This window comes from Alosa pseudoharengus, unplaced genomic scaffold, assembly GCF_046254945.1.
Source record: "Alosa pseudoharengus isolate Yale_2024_CS ecotype anadromous, Long Island Sound unplaced genomic scaffold, YU_APseudo_1.1 YU_APseudo_1.1_scf_7, whole genome shotgun sequence".
NCBI lineage: Eukaryota > Metazoa > Chordata > Actinopteri > Clupeiformes > Clupeidae > Alosa > Alosa pseudoharengus.
Genome location: NW_027468859.1, coordinates 1117952 through 1138448, shown reverse-complemented (window position 1 = coordinate 1138448; position 20497 = coordinate 1117952). Strand labels below are relative to the sequence as shown.

The following is a 20497-nucleotide window of genomic DNA, read 5'->3' as shown; positions in this document are numbered from 1 at the left end:
ATCATAACTGCAAACAATGACCTCATAATAAATAATAAAGTGCGATGAATGAAATGTATCATTACAAGTATTTTAGTAGCATAACCTTATAAAGACTAGGAAATTATGCATGAAAAGAATTGTATGTCTCAAAACTGTGAAATGAGTAAAGTGCCTTAAACTGTTTAAATGAATGTATTCAGATTGCATTGTGTGAAGGTTAATGCCATAAGTGTTTGTAACCTGTAAGAATGTAATCGATCTCTTGATGACTGTAAAGTGTATGTTGCTAAATGTAATGTGTCACATGGATAATAGCCATTGAATGTAAACTGTTTGTGTAACCTCTGGAAACTATCTGTAAACCTGAATGTAATGTATCATCTCCAAAATGTAACCCGGAGAAGGATGTGAATGCGTGTCATTTTAAATAGTTGGTTAAGATCAGTGACTTCTAGAAGGTTCTAAACTGTCGTGGGAAAGATTGATTTGCCTTAGGAATGTGTGGGGGAGGACAAGTCTACCTAGTATAAATAAGGGTCGAACTAAATGATCGGGGCTGCTTCTTCTTTTTTTCCTTCCTTCAACTCGCTGGGTTTTTGCTTTATGATGTCGCGTGTGGTTGTTAGAATTCGTCCTCCGAAATTCGTTGAGAAGCAAAGTGTTGGACGTCGTGCCAGGCTGAGTCGCGGACCGAAACTCCGTGGAACCTGTTGCAGATATCAGACCTGCTACTCCGACAGAGAGTGACTGCAGAAGACAATCAGCTGACTTTTTCCCTTTTTTGAGGACTTACTTTTTTCCCTTATATTCTTCCATTAGTGGATTTACTATTTTCCTATTTTGTGGATTTACTCTTTTTACATTTTCTACAACATTGTAACCTGCAAGTGGATATTACGCCGCATTTTGTTATCATCTCCAAAGTGCTGAAAAGTAAAGAACTTATTTAACCTTGGCATCTAATTCTTCAAGCAGTATTTTTGTCTTTTCTTGGTCTTTCTACGAATTCCAGCAGGAGGGTAAGATAACTTGTCTCTTCTGTGGTTATTCATCTGTCTTTTCTAAGACTTGGGTCAGCGTGACTTTATACTGAAGGACGGTAAGAAAATCTCCATCCTTATAAAACCTAAGCAAGAAGTAGCCTATAACCTGTGTCTCTAGATAAATTCTAGGGTCAAACATCTTCGCACGTTAGCCAACTGTTCGAGACCTAGGCGTAGTCGCTCCTTATTTCATAAACATCTCAATAAGTCCACCACGGAAGCCTGATCAACTTCCAAGGGGGATATTTAAAATAGGAGCTTTAGGTTATCTGCGCCGCAGAGGGAAGTCGTGCGACTGCACTCGACAGTAGGTCCCTGCTATCTACAATAACTTCAAGGGAGGTTTTCGTAGGTTTTAACTGCTTAGGCCTGGGGTTACGTCTGAGAAACGGCTGACGTTGACTAGGTTCTGGGGGTTACCTGCAGGGGGCAACACACAGATCACACGAGTTCTCACCACAGTCAGTGAGTGCGCTTTAGTTATTTCTCGTATTGGGATGGAGTGTTTGGAGTGAACGGCGCGTCAGTGGAACAGAGCGCGATTAGTCAGATTGAGGTCACGTCACCGCAGTAGATGCTGAAGGAAGACCTTTGTACCAGAGCCCGTCTACGGAGAGCCTCCCCACTCTCTATTAATCCCATACAAACCGAATTTGGCTGCAGTTCACCAGAGTTCACCTAGATGGCGATCGCGGGCGAATCCAAAATACATGGGGTCCTATGGAGCTACATGGCTACATACATGTATTGTTTTCACCTATTTAACAACTGAAACCCTCACATTTTATTTTATTTTTCGCAAAATGGATATGGATTATCAATCAAAAGTGAAATAATCCGGGAGTCGTGTCCTTTCGTTTTCTTACAGGTTGGGTCGTTGTTGCCCATAACACGCTAGCATTGATGCTATGCTATGATCATGCTAATGAATGACGTCATTGACACGTTTGAAAGGCTTTTTAGAACAATTAAGTGACTTTAAAAAATATAATACTCAACCAAGTGTATTGTCTTTGTCTCCCCTTTCGAATACAATATTCAAATTACTTGAAAAAAAATGATATCCCGAGAAAAGTGGCTTTTGAGGGGTACAGCTCCATAGACCTCCATTCATTCTGGACTCGCCCGCGAGCGCCCCTAGATGCAGTACCACACCGGAAGAGTTCCGAGAGTGAAGGTTCTCCCCTTATAGAGCATCACAGTCCCGCCCCTCCTCCGAGAGAGCTTAGTTTCCGGAAGTAAATTCATTTCTCCCATTGACGTTTTGGAAAAATCCGTATCTAAAGAGTTTTAGAGCATGTCTTAGGCTAATCAGCTACGGCGTAACTCATAAGCATACAACATATCATTTCGAGTGAAAAAACGAAGAGAAAGTCCAAAAAAAGTCAAAGGTACAAGACTACATATTTTCATTTCCGAGCGAAGGAACTACTCATCCCATAAACCACCGCGCCTCACTGAAAAATATATAAGCAGCACGAACCAGCGCGAAATCATTTCCAACCGGCGACAGCAGCGAACCCTCTCCTCCAAACAGTGATTTTTATATAGTTAATAGCAGTTATTTCAGGAGTAATCGTGTAAATAATAGTGTTTTGGTATTGAATGTTATATTTACCATCGTGTATTTTATATCGTGTGTGTGAAACCGGTTAACATTAACGTTAGCAACATTGTGCAGTGCTTCATATCTGACTGCCATCCTGATGCATGGACCGGTGCATGGTCTGCTCTTGGACCACCATATTCAGTTTATTAACTTGCTGTGAATTATTACACAAAATATTCATTAAATGTACGAAGAAGTATTTCTAGGTTAATGATTGATGATATGGCTCGTACAGTATGAAGGCTACAGTAGCCTAGCTAATGTTAACTAGCATTACCAACCTCCCTGCAAAACTCACCACACAACTTCGTAGGTTTGATAGGTCTTGTCCCTCATGCTGGCCCATACAAAACCCACAAGCTGACCCTCCACACACAGCAGTCAATAATGTGACCCGATTTTAAGTGGTTTTCACCCCTTTGGACACTCTTGATTTCGTCCTTGAAACTGAAATATTCACGGGGGCATGGACAGTTTGCTAACCATTTTACTGCAGTGTCTACCCGGTGGTAGCATCCAGCTTTGCTATCAGCTAGCTAGCTAGTTGAAAGGTTTAAGTTCTTAATGGGGATATACAGGGCTTTTTATGCCTCGACTAAGTTGATGTTTCATATAAACAACAATTCATGTTCATAGAAACAACAAGGTCACTAAAACATAATATATTTCATACGTGTATTGCAGCATGTAGGCTAATGTTAGCAGCATTATAATGACATTCTAATGTCTGAAATGGCTACCTGAAAAGTTAAGTGTTCAAACTAGCATTTCCAGTGTTCTATTTGATGGTGTATTGGCCCTGACTAAGTTCGTGTGATATATAAACCACAATCCTTGTTGAAACAAGTACCAATGTTCGTCTAGAAAGTTTTTATTCACATTAAGATTTTTGCCATAGGCAGTAAAAGACTCCGCCATCTTTGTCAATAATTTTCGCTGATAAAGTTTCAAACTATGACCTTAACGGCCTTTCCACCAATCAGAGGCATCACTGTGGGATTGTTCAGGACTGTGGGTAATAAAGTACTTATCCAAGACATCGCGAATAAAAGACATTTATCTCAAAACGAGGTTAGTGCCCCGTGAACTTTTGGCGTCTATATGAGCAAACACAATCGCTTAGTACAGCCGTAGCTGGTTTTGAGTCTACCATGTGCAGTTAAGTTTTTATGGCTTATACCCGAATTGTCAATGGAGAAATTGCATTGAATTCTTACTTCCGGAAACTCCTGTGGGCGGGACTGTGATGATCACTCTTGTGGCTGGTAGCATAGTTCAAATTACAGGGGGTACTGGGGGGTACTATACCCCCCAATGAAGACCCAGTAACCCCCAAAGAGACAGAAATATAAGTTTTTGGGGGGGGGTCAGATAATTTTTCTGATATTGTGAAAAATATCATTACAGTTGGCTTCACTGTAGGAACATTTTAATGTAAAGTGATTTCAGACACCCCTATTATGGACCGTACCATTTTTAACCACAAAGCAAAGCAGGAGATAGAGAACGACTTCAACTTCTCAAGCAAGTGTCAACGTTGAATGACAAAACACTAGGTAAATTCCTCCAGTAGGCTAACTCCTGCTGACGTGCATAGGTAAATGTAAGTTGCTAGCAGGCGTCTAGCTTGTTGAAAATGTGCTATTTTACAACCTTCATGTATTAACATGTTTTGTACTTTCATAGCGGTTGTAAACGTGGCTTTTTGTAAAGGTATTACTTTTACTATACAGAATGGTATCCTATTTCAACTTCTAACTTTTGAGAGTTGATCAAAACAGTTCTCTTTTGGATAGCCTATATAATAACAATGAGTTATTCTGTAGACTACTGATTATCAGTTTGTCGCATGTTTAGACCTTGTATGTGTGTTGCACAACACATGTTGCACTTGGCAATCACGATGGGGATTGATATGGTAGTGGACCATGATGGTCATTGGTCATAGAAGAAGTGAAGGAGCAGTACCCCCCAATTATGGTGGGGTAATTCGCACTCTGGCTGGTAGGCCTACCGGAGAGATGTGACTTAGACTCGTCTTGCATCTGTAGGCGAGACGGGACAGCGTCGGTCATTCACACATGAGAATGGAGTCAAACCGGTCCAGCTACTGTGTGTTCTGCAGTATTGCCAACGGAACAGACCCGACCACGGAGATCTTATCCCAGGTAAACTATTTCACTTTAAAGCGAACAGCGAGCTCAGTCACCGCAGTAGCTACCGAGCCCCCTCAGCATCAGCCCTTTTCCTAAAATGGGTGTCCGTGTATGTTCCCATAGCAACTCACATCCACATTGAGCTCGCAATGTTTTGCTTGTGTTGAACTGTTAACTTTAGACTACAGTTTGAACAGTTGAACTGTTAGTTACAGTTTAAACAGTTCAATTCAATTCAAAAAAATGTATCCCCGAGGGGCAATTTTCTCTACGCAGGCATAGTGACATATAAGACATAACACAACATATAAGACATAGCACAACATATAAGACATAACATAACAAATAACAGGACAAAAGAAAAAATAGGACAGACAGGAGTGTAGGGGGGGGGGGGGGGGGGTTAGTCCACTCCTGGGAGATGGAGGAGGAGGGGGCTTGGAGCATATTCAAGTTCAAAAGGTGAATAGCCTCAAAAGTAAAGGTGGCCTTCCTCCCGTTAGTCCTAGCCAGAGGACAGCGCAGACGCCTGCCAGAGAGCCGTCAAAAACTCTATGTAGGACATGGGGACATGGGTAGAGTCTTCATGGGTAGAGTCTTCTAGGATGCAGTTGGCTTTCCTTAATGTTGCCTTGTCATGCAGTGATGTCAGACTGAAGAGGGTGGCCAATGATTTTAGAACATGTGTTCACAATGCTCTGGAGGTGTTTCTTATTTTTGACTGAGAGGGAGTGAAACCAGCACATGGATGGAAAGGTCAGTATACTTTCAATAAAGGAGGTGTAAAAAATGCTGAGAATCTTCCTGTTCACTCCAAAGGAGTAAAGCTTCCTCAAGAAATACTGCCTCTGTTGACATTTTTAAATAATCACCTCTGTATTAGAGTCAAAACAGTTTGTAATCAATGACAGTGCCCAGGTATTTATATTCATGTACAACTTCCACTGGTTTGCACGCACGCACGCACACACACACACATACACACACACACACACAGCACTGTGTGTGACGCTTCTTCTGATATCCACCCAACACACACAGCAGTGGGTGGGGCTGACTGAGCGGTGCTGTACTGAGAGACGTCTTGTTTTCCCACAGTGGTGAGGATGGCCAACATGGGGCTCTCAGCGCTGCAGGCCAATAACGTCACAGTGGTGAGGATGGCCAACATGGGGCTCTCAGCGCTGCAGGCCAATAACGTCACAGATTTTAACGACATCAGGTGAACCCCACTCTGCTCCACGATATGGACATATTCTAGTACGATATGGATGTATTCTAGTACGATATGGATGTATTCTAGTACAATATACAAATTCTAGTATGATATACGATATAGACGTATTTTAGTACGATATGGACGTATTATATTATGATAGTATGATATGGACGTATTCTAGTACGATATGGACGTATTCTAGTACGATATACTATATGGACGTATTCTAGTATGATATGGACGTATTCTAGTACGATATACGATATGGACGTATTCTAGTATGATAGCATGATATGGACGTATTCTAGTATGATAGCATGATATGGACGTATTCTAGTACAATATACGATATGGACGTATTCTAATACGATATACGATATGGACGTATTCTAGTACGATATACAAATTCTAGTATGATATGGACATATTTTAGTATGATATGAACATATTGTAGTTTGATATGGATGTATTCTAGTATGATATACGTATTCTAGTATGATATGGGCATATTCTAGTATGATATGGACGTATTCTAGTACGATATACATATTCTAGTACAATATGGAGGTATTCTAGTACGATATGGGCGTATTATAGTATGATATGAACATATTCAAGTACGATATATGTATTCTAGTACAATATGGATGTATTGTAGTATATGGACATATTCTATTATGATATGGAGGTATTCTATTTATGATATGGAGGTATTCTATTATGGTATAGAGGTATTCTATTATGATATGGAGGTATTCTATTATGATATGGAGGTATTCTAGTATGATATGGAGGTATTTTATGATATGGAGGTATTCTAGTATGATATGGAGGTATTCTAGTATGATATGGAGGTATTCTAATATATGTGCTTGTGCTGTATGTATGCCATATTCTAGTATGATGCGTATTCTAGTATATGGACGTATTGTAGTTGATTTGAAAGATATCAGATAAAGCCAGAGTTCTCCTCTCCTCCTCCCCTCCTCCTCCTCCCCCTCCTCCTCCTCTCCTCCTCCTCTACTCTCCTCCTTCTCCTCCTCTCCTCCTCCCCTCCTCCTCCTCCCCTCCTCTCCTCCTCCTCTACTCTCCTCCTCCTCTCCTCTCTTCCTTCTCCTCCTCTCCTCATCCTCCTCCTCCTCTCCTCCCGCTCCTCCCCTCTCCTCCTCCTCCTCCTCCTCCTCCTCCTCCTCCTCTCCTCCTCAGGTTGGGTTTCCACGTCCCTCCTCAGATCTCCGTGCTCCACCTACACCTGCATGTTCTCGCTCCCCGCAGTGGCATGTACGAGGACGCCATCGAACGCTGCCTCACAGGCTCCTACTGGTTCCTCACAGTGAGTACACACACACACACACACACACACGCACACGCACACGCACACGCACACACACACACATCTACAGGTGCCTCACAGGCTCTTACTGGTTCCTCACAGTGAGTACACACACACGCACACGCACACGCACACGCGCACACGCACACACACACACACATCTACAGGTGCCTCACAGGATCCTACTGGTTCAGTGTGTGTACACAGTGACTGTGTGTGCGTGTGGGTGTGAGCATGTGTGTGTGTGTGTGTGCATGTGTCTGTGTGTGTGTGTGTGTGTGTGTGTGTGTGGTCATTTAGTCTAATGCATTTTCTTGCCATCTCATCTCCCCTCACACATTGGTCTGTTGTTTTGTTCACTGATGGAATGCGTTGGGATTTTGCTCACTGCTATATTTCTTCACACATGTCGACTGTGTTGGCATTGGGTTGGTCACCCCATCACACATGTCAGCTGTGTTGGCATTGGGTTGGTCACCCCATCACACATGTCAGCTGTGTTGGCATTGGGTTGGTCACACCAAATATGAGGAAAATACGATGTATTAGTAACGGCGTGTAAAAAGATTTTCAATGACGTTTTTTACTGCAGAGATCAGACTCCTGAACAAACTGAGCTGAACAAGGATTTTTTCCCCTTTTCCCCTGAACTGGATTGAGCTGCTTCTTTCTGTAAGACCAGTTACCACTGAAGTACAGGGGTGCCACGGGTCATGGGATTTCTGGTGTTTTAATGAAGCCTATTTTCAGACATGGCAAGTATGGAATTATATCTTTTTGGGGGCAAAGTCAGGGGATATCAGGGAATTTTACGATACGATACGATACAACTTTATTTGTCAGTTTGTGCTGAAATTGTTTGTGCATCTCTGAGCAGCTCATTTCAGGACAAGAGGGCAGAAACAATACACTCATGTAGGACATATAGCAGCATCAACAGACATCAACAGACAACCATGTAGGACATATAGCAGCATCAACAGACATCAACAGACAACCATGTAGGACATATAGCAGCATCAACAGACATCAACAGACAACCATGTAGGACATATAGCAGCATCAACAGACAACCATGTAGGACATATAGCAGCAGCAACAGACATCAACAGACAACCATGTAGGACATATAGCAGCATCAACAGACATCAACAGACATCAACAGACAACCATGTAGGACATATAGCAGCATCAACAGACAACCATGTAGACACACATGTAGGACATATAGCAGCATCAACAGACAACAACAGACAACCATGTAGGACATATAGCAGCATCAACAGACATCAACAGACATCAACAGACAACCATGTAGACACTCATGTAGGACATATAGCAGCATCAACAGACAACCATGTAGACACACATGTAGGACATATAGCAGCATCAACAGACAACCATGTAGACACACATGTAGGACATATAGCAGCATCAACAGACAACAACAGACAACCATATAGGACATATAGCAGCATCAACAGACAACCATGTAGACACACATGTAGGACATATAGCAGCATCAACAGACAACCATGTAGACACACATGTAGGACATATAGCAGCATCAACAGACATCAACAGACAACCATGTAGGACATATAGCAGCATCAACAGACAACCATGTAGACACACATGTTGGACATATAGCAGCATCAACAGACATCAACAGACAACCATGTAGACACACATGTAGGACATATAGCAGCATCAACAGACAACCATGTAGACACACATGTAGGACATATAGCAGCATCAACAGACATCAACAGACAACCATGTAGACACTCATGTAGGACATATAGCAGCATCAACAGACATCAACAGACAACCATGTAGACACTCATGTAGGACATATAGCAGCATCAACAGACAACCATGTAGACACACATGTAGGACATATAGCAGCATCAACAGACAACCATGTAGACACACATGTAGGACATATAGCAGCATCAACAGACATCAACAGACAACCATGTAGACACTCATGTAGGACATATAGCAGCATCAACAGACATCAACAGACAACCATGTAGACACACATGTAAGACATATAGCAGCATCAACAGACAACCATGTAGACACACATGTAGGACATATAGCAGCATCAACAGACAACCATGTAGACATACATGTAGGACATATAGCAGCATCAACAGACAACCATGTAGACATACATGTAGGACATATAGCAGCATCAACAGACAACCATGTAGACACACATGTAGGACATATAGCAGCATCAACAGACAACCATGTAGACATACATGTAGGACATATAGCAGCATCAACAGACAACCATGTAGACATACATGTAGGACATATAGCAGCAACAGCCAAACATGAAACTTAGCCACACATGACAGCATCAACAGACAAACATGAAACTTAGCCACACATGACAGTATCAACAGCCAAACATGAAACTTAGCCACACATGACAGTATCAACAGCCAAACATGAAACTTAGCCACACATGACTAGCCACACATGACAGCATCAACAGACAAACATCAAACTTAGCCACACATGACAGCATCAACAGACAAACATGAAACTTAGCCACACATGACAGCATCAACAGACAAACATCAAACTTAGCCACACATGACAGCATCAACAGCCAAACATCAAACTTAGCCACACATGACAGCATCAACAGACAAACATCAAACTTAGCCACACATGACAGCATCAACAGCCAAACATGAAACTTAGCCACACATGACAGCATCAACAGACAAACATGAAACTTAGCCACACATGACAGTATCAACAGCCAAACATGAAACTTAGCCACACATGACAGTATCAACAGCCAAACATGAAACTTAACCACACATGACTAGCCACACATGACAGCATCAACAGACAAACATCAAACTTAGCCACACATGACAGCATCAACAGCCAAACATCAAACTTAGCCACTCATGACAGCATCAACAGACAAACATGAAACTTAGGGACCGTTCGTTATTTATAAACGGGGTCACCGGAGGGATTTTGAGTGCTTATAACAAAAGTTGCATGACCCTCCCGTGCCTGCAAGAAAAATTTTAACGACCCTCCATCAGTCTTTTCAAAAAAGACATGACCCTCCCCGGCTAATTGTCGATACCTTCCACCCGCTACAAAGCGCAATGAATACACATAGACGCAAGCTATAGTTCTAAATTCACCCTCTGCTTTCTGATCTTACACATCACACTTCACCAAGATGGTGGCCATTTCAGTAGATTTACTCACTAACATTGTTGTGGAAACACAATAAGCATGGAAACTAAATGCACACTTCCTGCAACTGCATTAGCCTACTTGAAATAAGTTACTCCTCTAGTAAGTATTCACATGAATTAAAACAATAAAACATTGAGACCATTCAACAAAGCACACTGGGTAATAACAAATTCAACACATGAACGTGTTGCTATGGACTCGTCTCTAGGCTTCCTCAGTCATTGTAAAGCTGCCGAAGCTGAACATTATCCAAAACTCAATTTCTCAGACGAGCGTCAATTTGGGAGCTTGCTACACTCCTTCCTTCTCAAATGACTTGAAAAGGCCGTTTGCACAATTTCACAAATAATCACAGGGACCGAAAAATACCTAACATGCCAACTTTTTCCGGGTTTAGGCCTATCATTTTAACTTTTCCCCACTCTTGCCGTTTTAATATTTTCCCGTAGAATATCCCATATTACTGTAATACTCTCATAACATTAGTCCTGCATTCTGGCCTGTCTCTGTGTTGTCCTGTTGTTACCCTTTGCCCTTCCAGTGAAACAGATGTATTCAAATCATCGTTTTGCTTGCTTGAATGCGAACTCAGAGTGATGTTAACCTAGGCCTATTTAAGTTAACGACGTGGTTGTTGTGAGAGCACGATTCGTTGGCGCTTGCAGTGTTCGGCCGTATAGGCTATGTCTACGTGCGCACCTGCCAGGCTAAGAGCCAAAGAAATACCCCTGTATATTCACTCCAAGTTGACCTACCATAACTTACCAACTCTACATTGTAGGCCATAGACTGGCTAATTATATGACCAATGTATTTGTTCAACTTTATGAAGCAGAATTACGCACTGCTACTTGGAACGTAACACATTTTTGTTGGCTGGAGAGAGAATGACAGCGATTAACAAATTGCACTTGTTGCTGGTTAACAATAAATAGGGCCTACTGTATATTTTTTTGCAAACAACAAAAACAGAAAGGATGGAGACAGCAAAGCTAGAGATGGGCAGGAACAAGGTCAATTGGTAGAAATGCTTGTCAAAACGTTAGGAGCTGGATGTGTGGATGAATGAAGCACAAGTATGCTTTATAAGCATGCACTCTGTTTAAAGTGAGGCTACATGGTAAACTACAAGTAAACCAAAGTTAAATTTAGCTTTTTTAGGGCTGGATAAAGTTGACCAAATGGATATAGGCTGTTAGGCGTGAATAAAGTAGGCTACTTTGTTGCTCCAACCCTTCCAACGTTAATGGGGACGGATGTTGACATTTTCGTACTTTGCGTGAGAAACCCGGGAAATCTCCCTTATTTTCATTGTTCAATGTTGACAGAGCTATGGAACGAAAGAGAACGTTATATGGCGACAGAAATCAACAATCAAACAAGCCACTTTGATTTTTTGCTGTTTTCATTAATACAAAAGATGGGTGACCCCCCCCCCCCCAGACAAAAAAAAGTTAGGTGACCCTCCCCTCAACAAAGAATAAAAAGACATGACCCTCCCCTATTTTCCTCCGGTGACCCCGTTTATAAATAACGAACGGTCCCTTAGCCACACATGACAGTATCAACAGCCAAACATGAAACTTAGCCACACATGACAGTATCAACAGCCAAACATGAAACTTAGCCACACATGACAGTATCAACAGCCAAACATGAAACAGCCACACATGACAGCATCAACAGCCAAACATCAAACTTAGCCACACATGACAGCATCAACAGACAAACATGAAACTTAGCCACACATGACAGTATCAACAGTAAAACATGAAACTTAGCCACACATGACAGTATCAACAGACAAACATGAAACTTAGCCACACATGACTAGCCACACATGACAGCATCAACAGACAAACATCAAACTTAGCCACACATGACAGCATCAACAGCCAAACATGAAACTTAGCCACACATGACAGCATCAACAGACAAACATGAAACTTAGCCACACATGACAGTATCAACAGCCAAACATGAAACTTAGCCACACATGACAGCATCAACAGCCAAACATCAAACTTAGCCACACATGACAGCATCAACAGACAAACATGAAACTTAACCACACATGACAGTATCAACAGCCAAACATGAAACTTAGCCACACATGACAGTATCAACAGCCAAACATGAAACTTAGCCACACATGACTAGCCACACATGACAGCATCAACAGACAAACATCAAACTTAGCCACACATGACAGCATCAACAGCCAAACATCAAACTTAGCCACTCATGACAGCATCAACAGACAAACATGAAACTTAGGGACCGTTCGTTATTTATAAACGGGGTCACCGGAGGGATTTTGAGTGCTTATAACAAAAGTTGCATGACCCTCCCGTGCCTGCAAGAAAAATTTTAACGACCCTCCATCAGTCTTTTCAAAAAAGACATGACCCTCCCCGGCTAATTGTCGATACCTTCCACCCGCTACAAAGCGCAATGAATACACATAGACGCAAGCTATAGTTCTAAATTCACCCTCTGCTTTCTGATCTTACACATCACACTTCACCAAGATGGTGGCCATTTCAGTAGATTTACTCACTAACATTGTTGTGGAAACACAATAAGCATGGAAACTAAATGCACACTTCCTGCAACTGCATTAGCCTACTTGAAATAAGTTACTCCTCTAGTAAGTATTCACATGAATTAAAACAATAAAACATTGAGACCATTCAACAAAGCACACTGGGTAATAACAAATTCAACACATGAACGTGTTGCTATGGACTCGTCTCTAGGCTTCCTCAGTCATTGTAAAGCTGCCGAAGCTGAACATTATCCAAAACTCAATTTCTCAGACGAGCGTCAATTTGGGAGCTTGCTACACTCCTTCCTTCTCAAATGACTTGAAAAGGCCGTTTGCACAATTTCACAAATAATCACAGGGACCGAAAAATACCTAACATGCCAACTTTTTCCGGGTTTAGGCCTATCATTTTAACTTTTCCCCACTCTTGCCGTTTTAATATTTTCCCGTAGAATATCCCATATTACTGTAATACTCTCATAACATTAGTCCTGCATTCTGGCCTGTCTCTGTGTTGTCCTGTTGTTACCCTTTGCCCTTCCAGTGAAACAGATGTATTCAAATCATCGTTTTGCTTGCTTGAATGCGAACTCAGAGTGATGTTAACCTAGGCCTATTTAAGTTAACGACGTGGTTGTTGTGAGAGCACGATTCGTTGGCGCTTGCAGTGTTCGGCCGTATAGGCTATGTCTACGTGCGCACCTGCCAGGCTAAGAGCCAAAGAAATACCCCTGTATATTCACTCCAAGTTGACCTACCATAACTTACCAACTCTACATTGTAGGCCATAGACTGGCTAATTATATGACCAATGTATTTGTTCAACTTTATGAAGCAGAATTACGCACTGCTACTTGGAACGTAACACATTTTTGTTGGCTGGAGAGAGAATGACAGCGATTAACAAATTGCACTTGTTGCTGGTTAACAATAAATAGGGCCTACTGTATATTTTTTTGCAAACAACAAAAACAGAAAGGATGGAGACAGCAAAGCTAGAGATGGGCAGGAACAAGGTCAATTGGTAGAAATGCTTGTCAAAACGTTAGGAGCTGGATGTGTGGATGAATGAAGCACAAGTATGCTTTATAAGCATGCACTCTGTTTAAAGTGAGGCTACATGGTAAACTACAAGTAAACCAAAGTTAAATTTAGCTTTTTTAGGGCTGGATAAAGTTGACCAAATGGATATAGGCTGTTAGGCGTGAATAAAGTAGGCTACTTTGTTGCTCCAACCCTTCCAACGTTAATGGGGACGGATGTTGACATTTTCGTACTTTGCGTGAGAAACCCGGGAAATCTCCCTTATTTTCATTGTTCAATGTTGACAGAGCTATGGAACGAAAGAGAACGTTATATGGCGACAGAAATCAACAATCAAACAAGCCACTTTGATTTTTTGCTGTTTTCATTAATACAAAAGATGGGTGACCCCCCCCCCCCCCAGACAAAAAAAAGTTAGGTGACCCTCCCCTCAACAAAGAATAAAAAGACATGACCCTCCCCTATTTTCCTCCGGTGACCCCGTTTATAAATAACGAACGGTCCCTTAGCCACACATGACAGTATCAACAGCCAAACATGAAACTTAGCCACACATGACAGTATCAACAGCCAAACATGAAACTTAGCCACACATGACAGTATCAACAGCCAAACATGAAACAGCCACACATGACAGCATCAACAGCCAAACATCAAACTTAGCCACACATGACAGCATCAACAGACAAACATGAAACTTAGCCACACATGACAGTATCAACAGTAAAACATGAAACTTAGCCACACATGACAGTATCAACAGACAAACATGAAACTTAGCCACACATGACTAGCCACACATGACAGCATCAACAGACAAACATCAAACTTAGCCACACATGACAGCATCAACAGCCAAACATGAAACTTAGCCACACATGACAGCATCAACAGACAAACATGAAACTTAGCCACACATGACAGTATCAACAGCCAAACATGAAACTTAGCCACACATGACAGCATCAACAGCCAAACATCAAACTTAGCCACACATGACAGCATCAACAGACAAACATGAAACTTAACCACACATGACAGTATCAACAGCCAAACATGAAACTTAGCCACACATGACAGTATCAACAGCCAAACATGAAACTTAGCCACACATGACTAGCCACACATGACAGCATCAACAGACAAACATCAAACTTAGCCACACATGACAGCATCAACAGCCAAACATCAAACTTAGCCACTCATGACAGCATCAACAGACAAACATGAAACTTAGGGACCGTTCGTTATTTATAAACGGGGTCACCGGAGGGATTTTGAGTGCTTATAACAAAAGTTGCATGACCCTCCCGTGCCTGCAAGAAAAATTTTAACGACCCTCCATCAGTCTTTTCAAAAAAGACATGACCCTCCCCGGCTAATTGTCGATACCTTCCACCCGCTACAAAGCGCAATGAATACACATAGACGCAAGCTATAGTTCTAAATTCACCCTCTGCTTTCTGATCTTACACATCACACTTCACCAAGATGGTGGCCATTTCAGTAGATTTACTCACTAACATTGTTGTGGAAACACAATAAGCATGGAAACTAAATGCACACTTCCTGCAACTGCATTAGCCTACTTGAAATAAGTTACTCCTCTAGTAAGTATTCACATGAATTAAAACAATAAAACATTGAGACCATTCAACAAAGCACACTGGGTAATAACAAATTCAACACATGAACGTGTTGCTATGGACTCGTCTCTAGGCTTCCTCAGTCATTGTAAAGCTGCCGAAGCTGAACATTATCCAAAACTCAATTTCTCAGACGAGCGTCAATTTGGGAGCTTGCTACACTCCTTCCTTCTCAAATGACTTGAAAAGGCCGTTTGCACAATTTCACAAATAATCACAGGGACCGAAAAATACCTAACATGCCAACTTTTTCCGGGTTTAGGCCTATCATTTTAACTTTTCCCCACTCTTGCCGTTTTAATATTTTCCCGTAGAATATCCCATATTACTGTAATACTCTCATAACATTAGTCCTGCATTCTGGCCTGTCTCTGTGTTGTCCTGTTGTTACCCTTTGCCCTTCCAGTGAAACAGATGTATTCAAATCATCGTTTTGCTTGCTTGAATGCGAACTCAGAGTGATGTTAACCTAGGCCTATTTAAGTTAACGACGTGGTTGTTGTGAGAGCACGATTCGTTGGCGCTTGCAGTGTTCGGCCGTATAGGCTATGTCTACGTGCGCACCTGCCAGGCTAAGAGCCAAAGAAATACCCCTGTATATTCACTCCAAGTTGACCTACCATAACTTACCAACTCTACATTGTAGGCCATAGACTGGCTAATTATATGACCAATGTATTTGTTCAACTTTATGAAGCAGAATTACGCACTGCTACTTGGAACGTAACACATTTTTGTTGGCTGGAGAGAGAATGACAGCGATTAACAAATTGCACTTGTTGCTGGTTAACAATAAATAGGGCCTACTGTATATTTTTTTGCAAACAACAAAAACAGAAAGGATGGAGACAGCAAAGCTAGAGATGGGCAGGAACAAGGTCAATTGGTAGAAATGCTTGTCAAAACGTTAGGAGCTGGATGTGTGGATGAATGAAGCACAAGTATGCTTTATAAGCATGCACTCTGTTTAAAGTGAGGCTACATGGTAAACTACAAGTAAACCAAAGTTAAATTTAGCTTTTTTAGGGCTGGATAAAGTTGACCAAATGGATATAGGCTGTTAGGCGTGAATAAAGTAGGCTACTTTGTTGCTCCAACCCTTCCAACGTTAATGGGGACGGATGTTGACATTTTCGTACTTTGCGTGAGAAACCCGGGAAATCTCCCTTATTTTCATTGTTCAATGTTGACAGAGCTATGGAACGAAAGAGAACGTTATATGGCGACAGAAATCAACAATCAAACAAGCCACTTTGATTTTTTGCTGTTTTCATTAATACAAAAGATGGGTGACCCCCCCCCCCCAGACAAAAAAAAGTTAGGTGACCCTCCCCTCAACAAAGAATAAAAAGACATGACCCTCCCCTATTTTCCTCCGGTGACCCCGTTTATAAATAACGAACGGTCCCTTAGCCACACATGACAGTATCAACAGCCAAACATGAAACTTAGCCACACATGACAGTATCAACAGCCAAACATGAAACTTAGCCACACATGACAGTATCAACAGCCAAACATGAAACAGCCACACATGACAGCATCAACAGCCAAACATCAAACTTAGCCACACATGACAGCATCAACAGACAAACATGAAACTTAGCCACACATGACAGTATCAACAGTAAAACATGAAACTTAGCCACACATGACAGTATCAACAGACAAACATGAAACTTAGCCACACATGACTAGCCACACATGACAGCATCAACAGACAAACATCAAACTTAGCCACACATGACAGCATCAACAGCCAAACATGAAACTTAGCCACACATGACAGCATCAACAGACAAACATGAAACTTAGCCACACATGACAGTATCAACAGCCAAACATGAAACTTAGCCACACATGACAGCATCAACAGCCAAACATCAAACTTAGCCACACATGACAGCATCAACAGACAAACATGAAACTTAACCACACATGACAGTATCAACAGCCAAACATGAAACTTAGCCACACATGACAGTATCAACAGCCAAACATGAAACTTAGCCACACATGACTAGCCACACATGACAGCATCAACAGACAAACATCAAACTTAGCCACACATGACAGCATCAACAGCCAAACATCAAACTTAGCCACACATGACAGCATCAACATCAAGCATGACAGCAGACAAAGCATAAGTATAAGTATATATACTCTTTTGATCCCGTGAGGGAAATTTGGTCTCTGCATTTATCCCAATCCGTGAATTAGTGAAACACACTCAGCACACAGTGTACACACAGTGAGGTGAAGCACACACTAATCCCGGCGCAGTGAGCTGCCTGCAACAACAGCGGTGCTCGGGGAGCAGTGAGGGGTTAGGTGCCTTGCTCAAGGGCTCTTCAGCTGTTCCTACTGGTCCTACTGGCGAAGCGCTAACCAGTAGGCCACGGCTGCCCCAAATAAACTTCTAAAGCAAAGGATTCATATAAACTCTGTGTCAGGTTCTAAAGCAAAGGTTTCATATAAACTCTGTGTCAGGTTCTACTTTGATGCCCCCTAAATATTTCCACAATCATGATCTAACCCAAAAACATAAACACAGACATGACATGTAGACTAGTCTCAAAAATACTCAAGTAGCCCTAGATAACTGACCCCTAAATCTGCTCGAGCGGCGTCTTAAGTGGTTCTGTTCTGATAGAACATTAGTATAGAACATTAGTATAGAACATTAATTATACTAGCGGCGTCTCGAGTGGTTCTGTTCTGATAGAACATTAGTATAGAACATTAATTATACTAGCGGCGTCTCGAGTGGTTCTGTTCTGATAGAACATTAGTATAGAACATTAATTATACTAGCGGCGTCTCGAGTGGTTCTGTTCTGATAGAACATTAGTATAGAACATTAATTATACTAGCGGCGTCTCGAGTGGTTCTGTTCTGATAGAACATTAAAAACTGTTCATGGTGGTTGAATTGTCCTGCAGCAGCTCCTGTCGGCTGCTCATTGGCTGCAGCGGCTCCTCATTGGCTGCAGCGCTCCCGTCGGCTCCTTATTGGCCGCATCACTTCTGGGCCACCGCAGCCTCTGCATGGGTTGTTCTCCCCTCCCAAGAAGAGTTAATTGGTCCATATAGCCCGTCTTTTCTAAAAAGTTTTCTGATACCAGCCGGGCCGGCCCAACCGTAGTGATAAGCGTCAGAGGATGGATGGTAGAAAGACGCCATGAGGGACTGAAAAGGCCAGGTAAAAAAGACGAAAAGTATTGGAGGAAAATGCTGCCAAATGTGCCAAGCTTCCAGATTTTTTTTGAAGAGGACAGAATAAGTGGCAACTGGTAAATTAGCCATGATTATAGCAGCGTAATTATTGGGCTAATACTGGACGTTGTAGCGTTGTCAACCTATTCGCAAGCAACATATTAAATTCATTTAAAAAAAATAGCCTTTTTGTATCAGCCAACATGGCGATTCATAGACTTTGCAAATATTATGCAAATATTGATAACAAAACTCAAGCTTGATCTGTGTATGCAGTAGCCAAGGCCTAAAAACAAAAGTAGCCTCTGAGCAGCAGATCAGCCAGTCCCCCGCTGAAAATGATGAGCCTGAAATTAGCTATGACTACAGGGACAAGTAGAAAGGAGTTAATAGAGTTAACCATATGAATTAAAGTTATTTTATGTAAGAAAGAACAGTAGGCTATATGACAGCAGTTGGCTACATGATCAACCTATATGGCTTGTTTGCTCAGAAGTGGGTGTAGTAAAGGAGCAAAGCACCAAACAACAACATGATAGCTGACCCATGCAGAAAAAACATGTAAACAATAGTTCAATATGCCTCTTAGTGGAATTGTGGGATACATTTGCTTTATTTCTTCCTTCCTGTTTTTGTTAACTTATCAACCTATCCTTGTGGAATAGTGAAATATTGGTAGCCTATAATAAAAACTACAGGATAGGAGCTGAACTGTTTTATTTATCCAATTTCCACCACCACTAAAAAAGTGGGCCGGTCTTGGACCTGAAACTCCCGGGCTGAAAAGTGGCCCCACTCCATACAGCAGCTGTCCCTGCAGGCGCAAATTGATGACGTGCTGGAGCTGCTCATTGGCTGCAGTGCTGAATTGATGATGTGCTGGAGCTGCTCATTGGCTGCAGTGCTGAATTGATGATGTGCTGGAGCTGCTCATTGGCTGCAGTGCTGAATTGATGACATGCATTGATAATAAGCTCATTTTCATTCATTGTTGACATGAAAGTTCAGGATTTGAGTTCATGATTTTTTTTTCTTTTCTTTTTCTTTTTAGTATTTTCTGGTTTACCTACTGTGTGTGTGACACTGTGTGTATGTGTGTGCTTGTGTGTGTGTGTGTGTGTGTGTGTGTGTTCATGCAGGTTGAGCGTCTGCTTCGGCATCTGAATCCCCACGATGTGCTGTGGTCACCTGGCAATGCAGGACAGAACGACACTTTCACCTGTCGCCAGGAAACGCACTGACAGAGCAGACGCAGTCCCTCGGATCTATCCCATCATATGTGTGTGTGTGTGTGTGTGTGTGGGGGGGGGGGGGGGGGGGGGGGAGGAGTGTGTGTGTGTGTGTGTGAGAGTGAGTGTGTGAGAGAGAGAGAGTGAGTGAGTGAGTGAGTGTGTGTGTGAGAGTGTGTGTGAGAGTGAGTGTGTTGTGTTGTGTGTGTGTGTGTGTGTGTGTGAGA

General features: G+C 42.0%; 1 protein-coding gene across 2 annotated transcripts; it reads left to right on the top strand.

Moving 5' to 3' along the window:
• Positions 1–5333: 5333 nt before the first annotated feature.
• On the top strand, positions 5334–20293 carry LOC143110361 (adenosine 5'-monophosphoramidase HINT3-like). Of its 2 annotated transcripts, none has more exons than XM_076273228.1 (3): positions 5334–6012; positions 7216–7342; positions 20181–20293. In XM_076273228.1, exons 1-3 carry the CDS (start codon positions 5897–5899, stop codon positions 20280–20282), a joined length of 345 nt encoding a protein of 114 aa, XP_076129343.1. In that variant the 5' UTR covers positions 5334–5896; the 3' UTR covers positions 20283–20293. The 2 variants fall into 2 exon arrangements, with proteins under 2 accessions (XP_076129343.1, XP_076129344.1); XM_076273229.1 differs by lacking the exon at positions 20181–20293 and adding an exon at positions 7935–8047.
• The last annotated feature ends 204 nt before the right edge of the window (positions 20294–20497 follow it).

Bases quoted from the DNA above. Each gene is read 5' to 3' on its own strand.
- LOC143110361 (XM_076273228.1), top strand. From the start codon at position 5,897: ATGGCCAACATGGGGCTCTCAGCGCTGCAGGCCAATAACGTCACAGTG. The intron at 6,013-7,215 runs GTGAACCCCACT...TCTCCTCCTCAG, and splicing joins ACAGATTTTAACGACATCAG to GTTGGGTTTCCACGTCCCTC. The intron at 7,343-20,180 runs GTGAGTACACAC...GTGTTCATGCAG, and splicing joins GCTCCTACTGGTTCCTCACA to GTTGAGCGTCTGCTTCGGCA.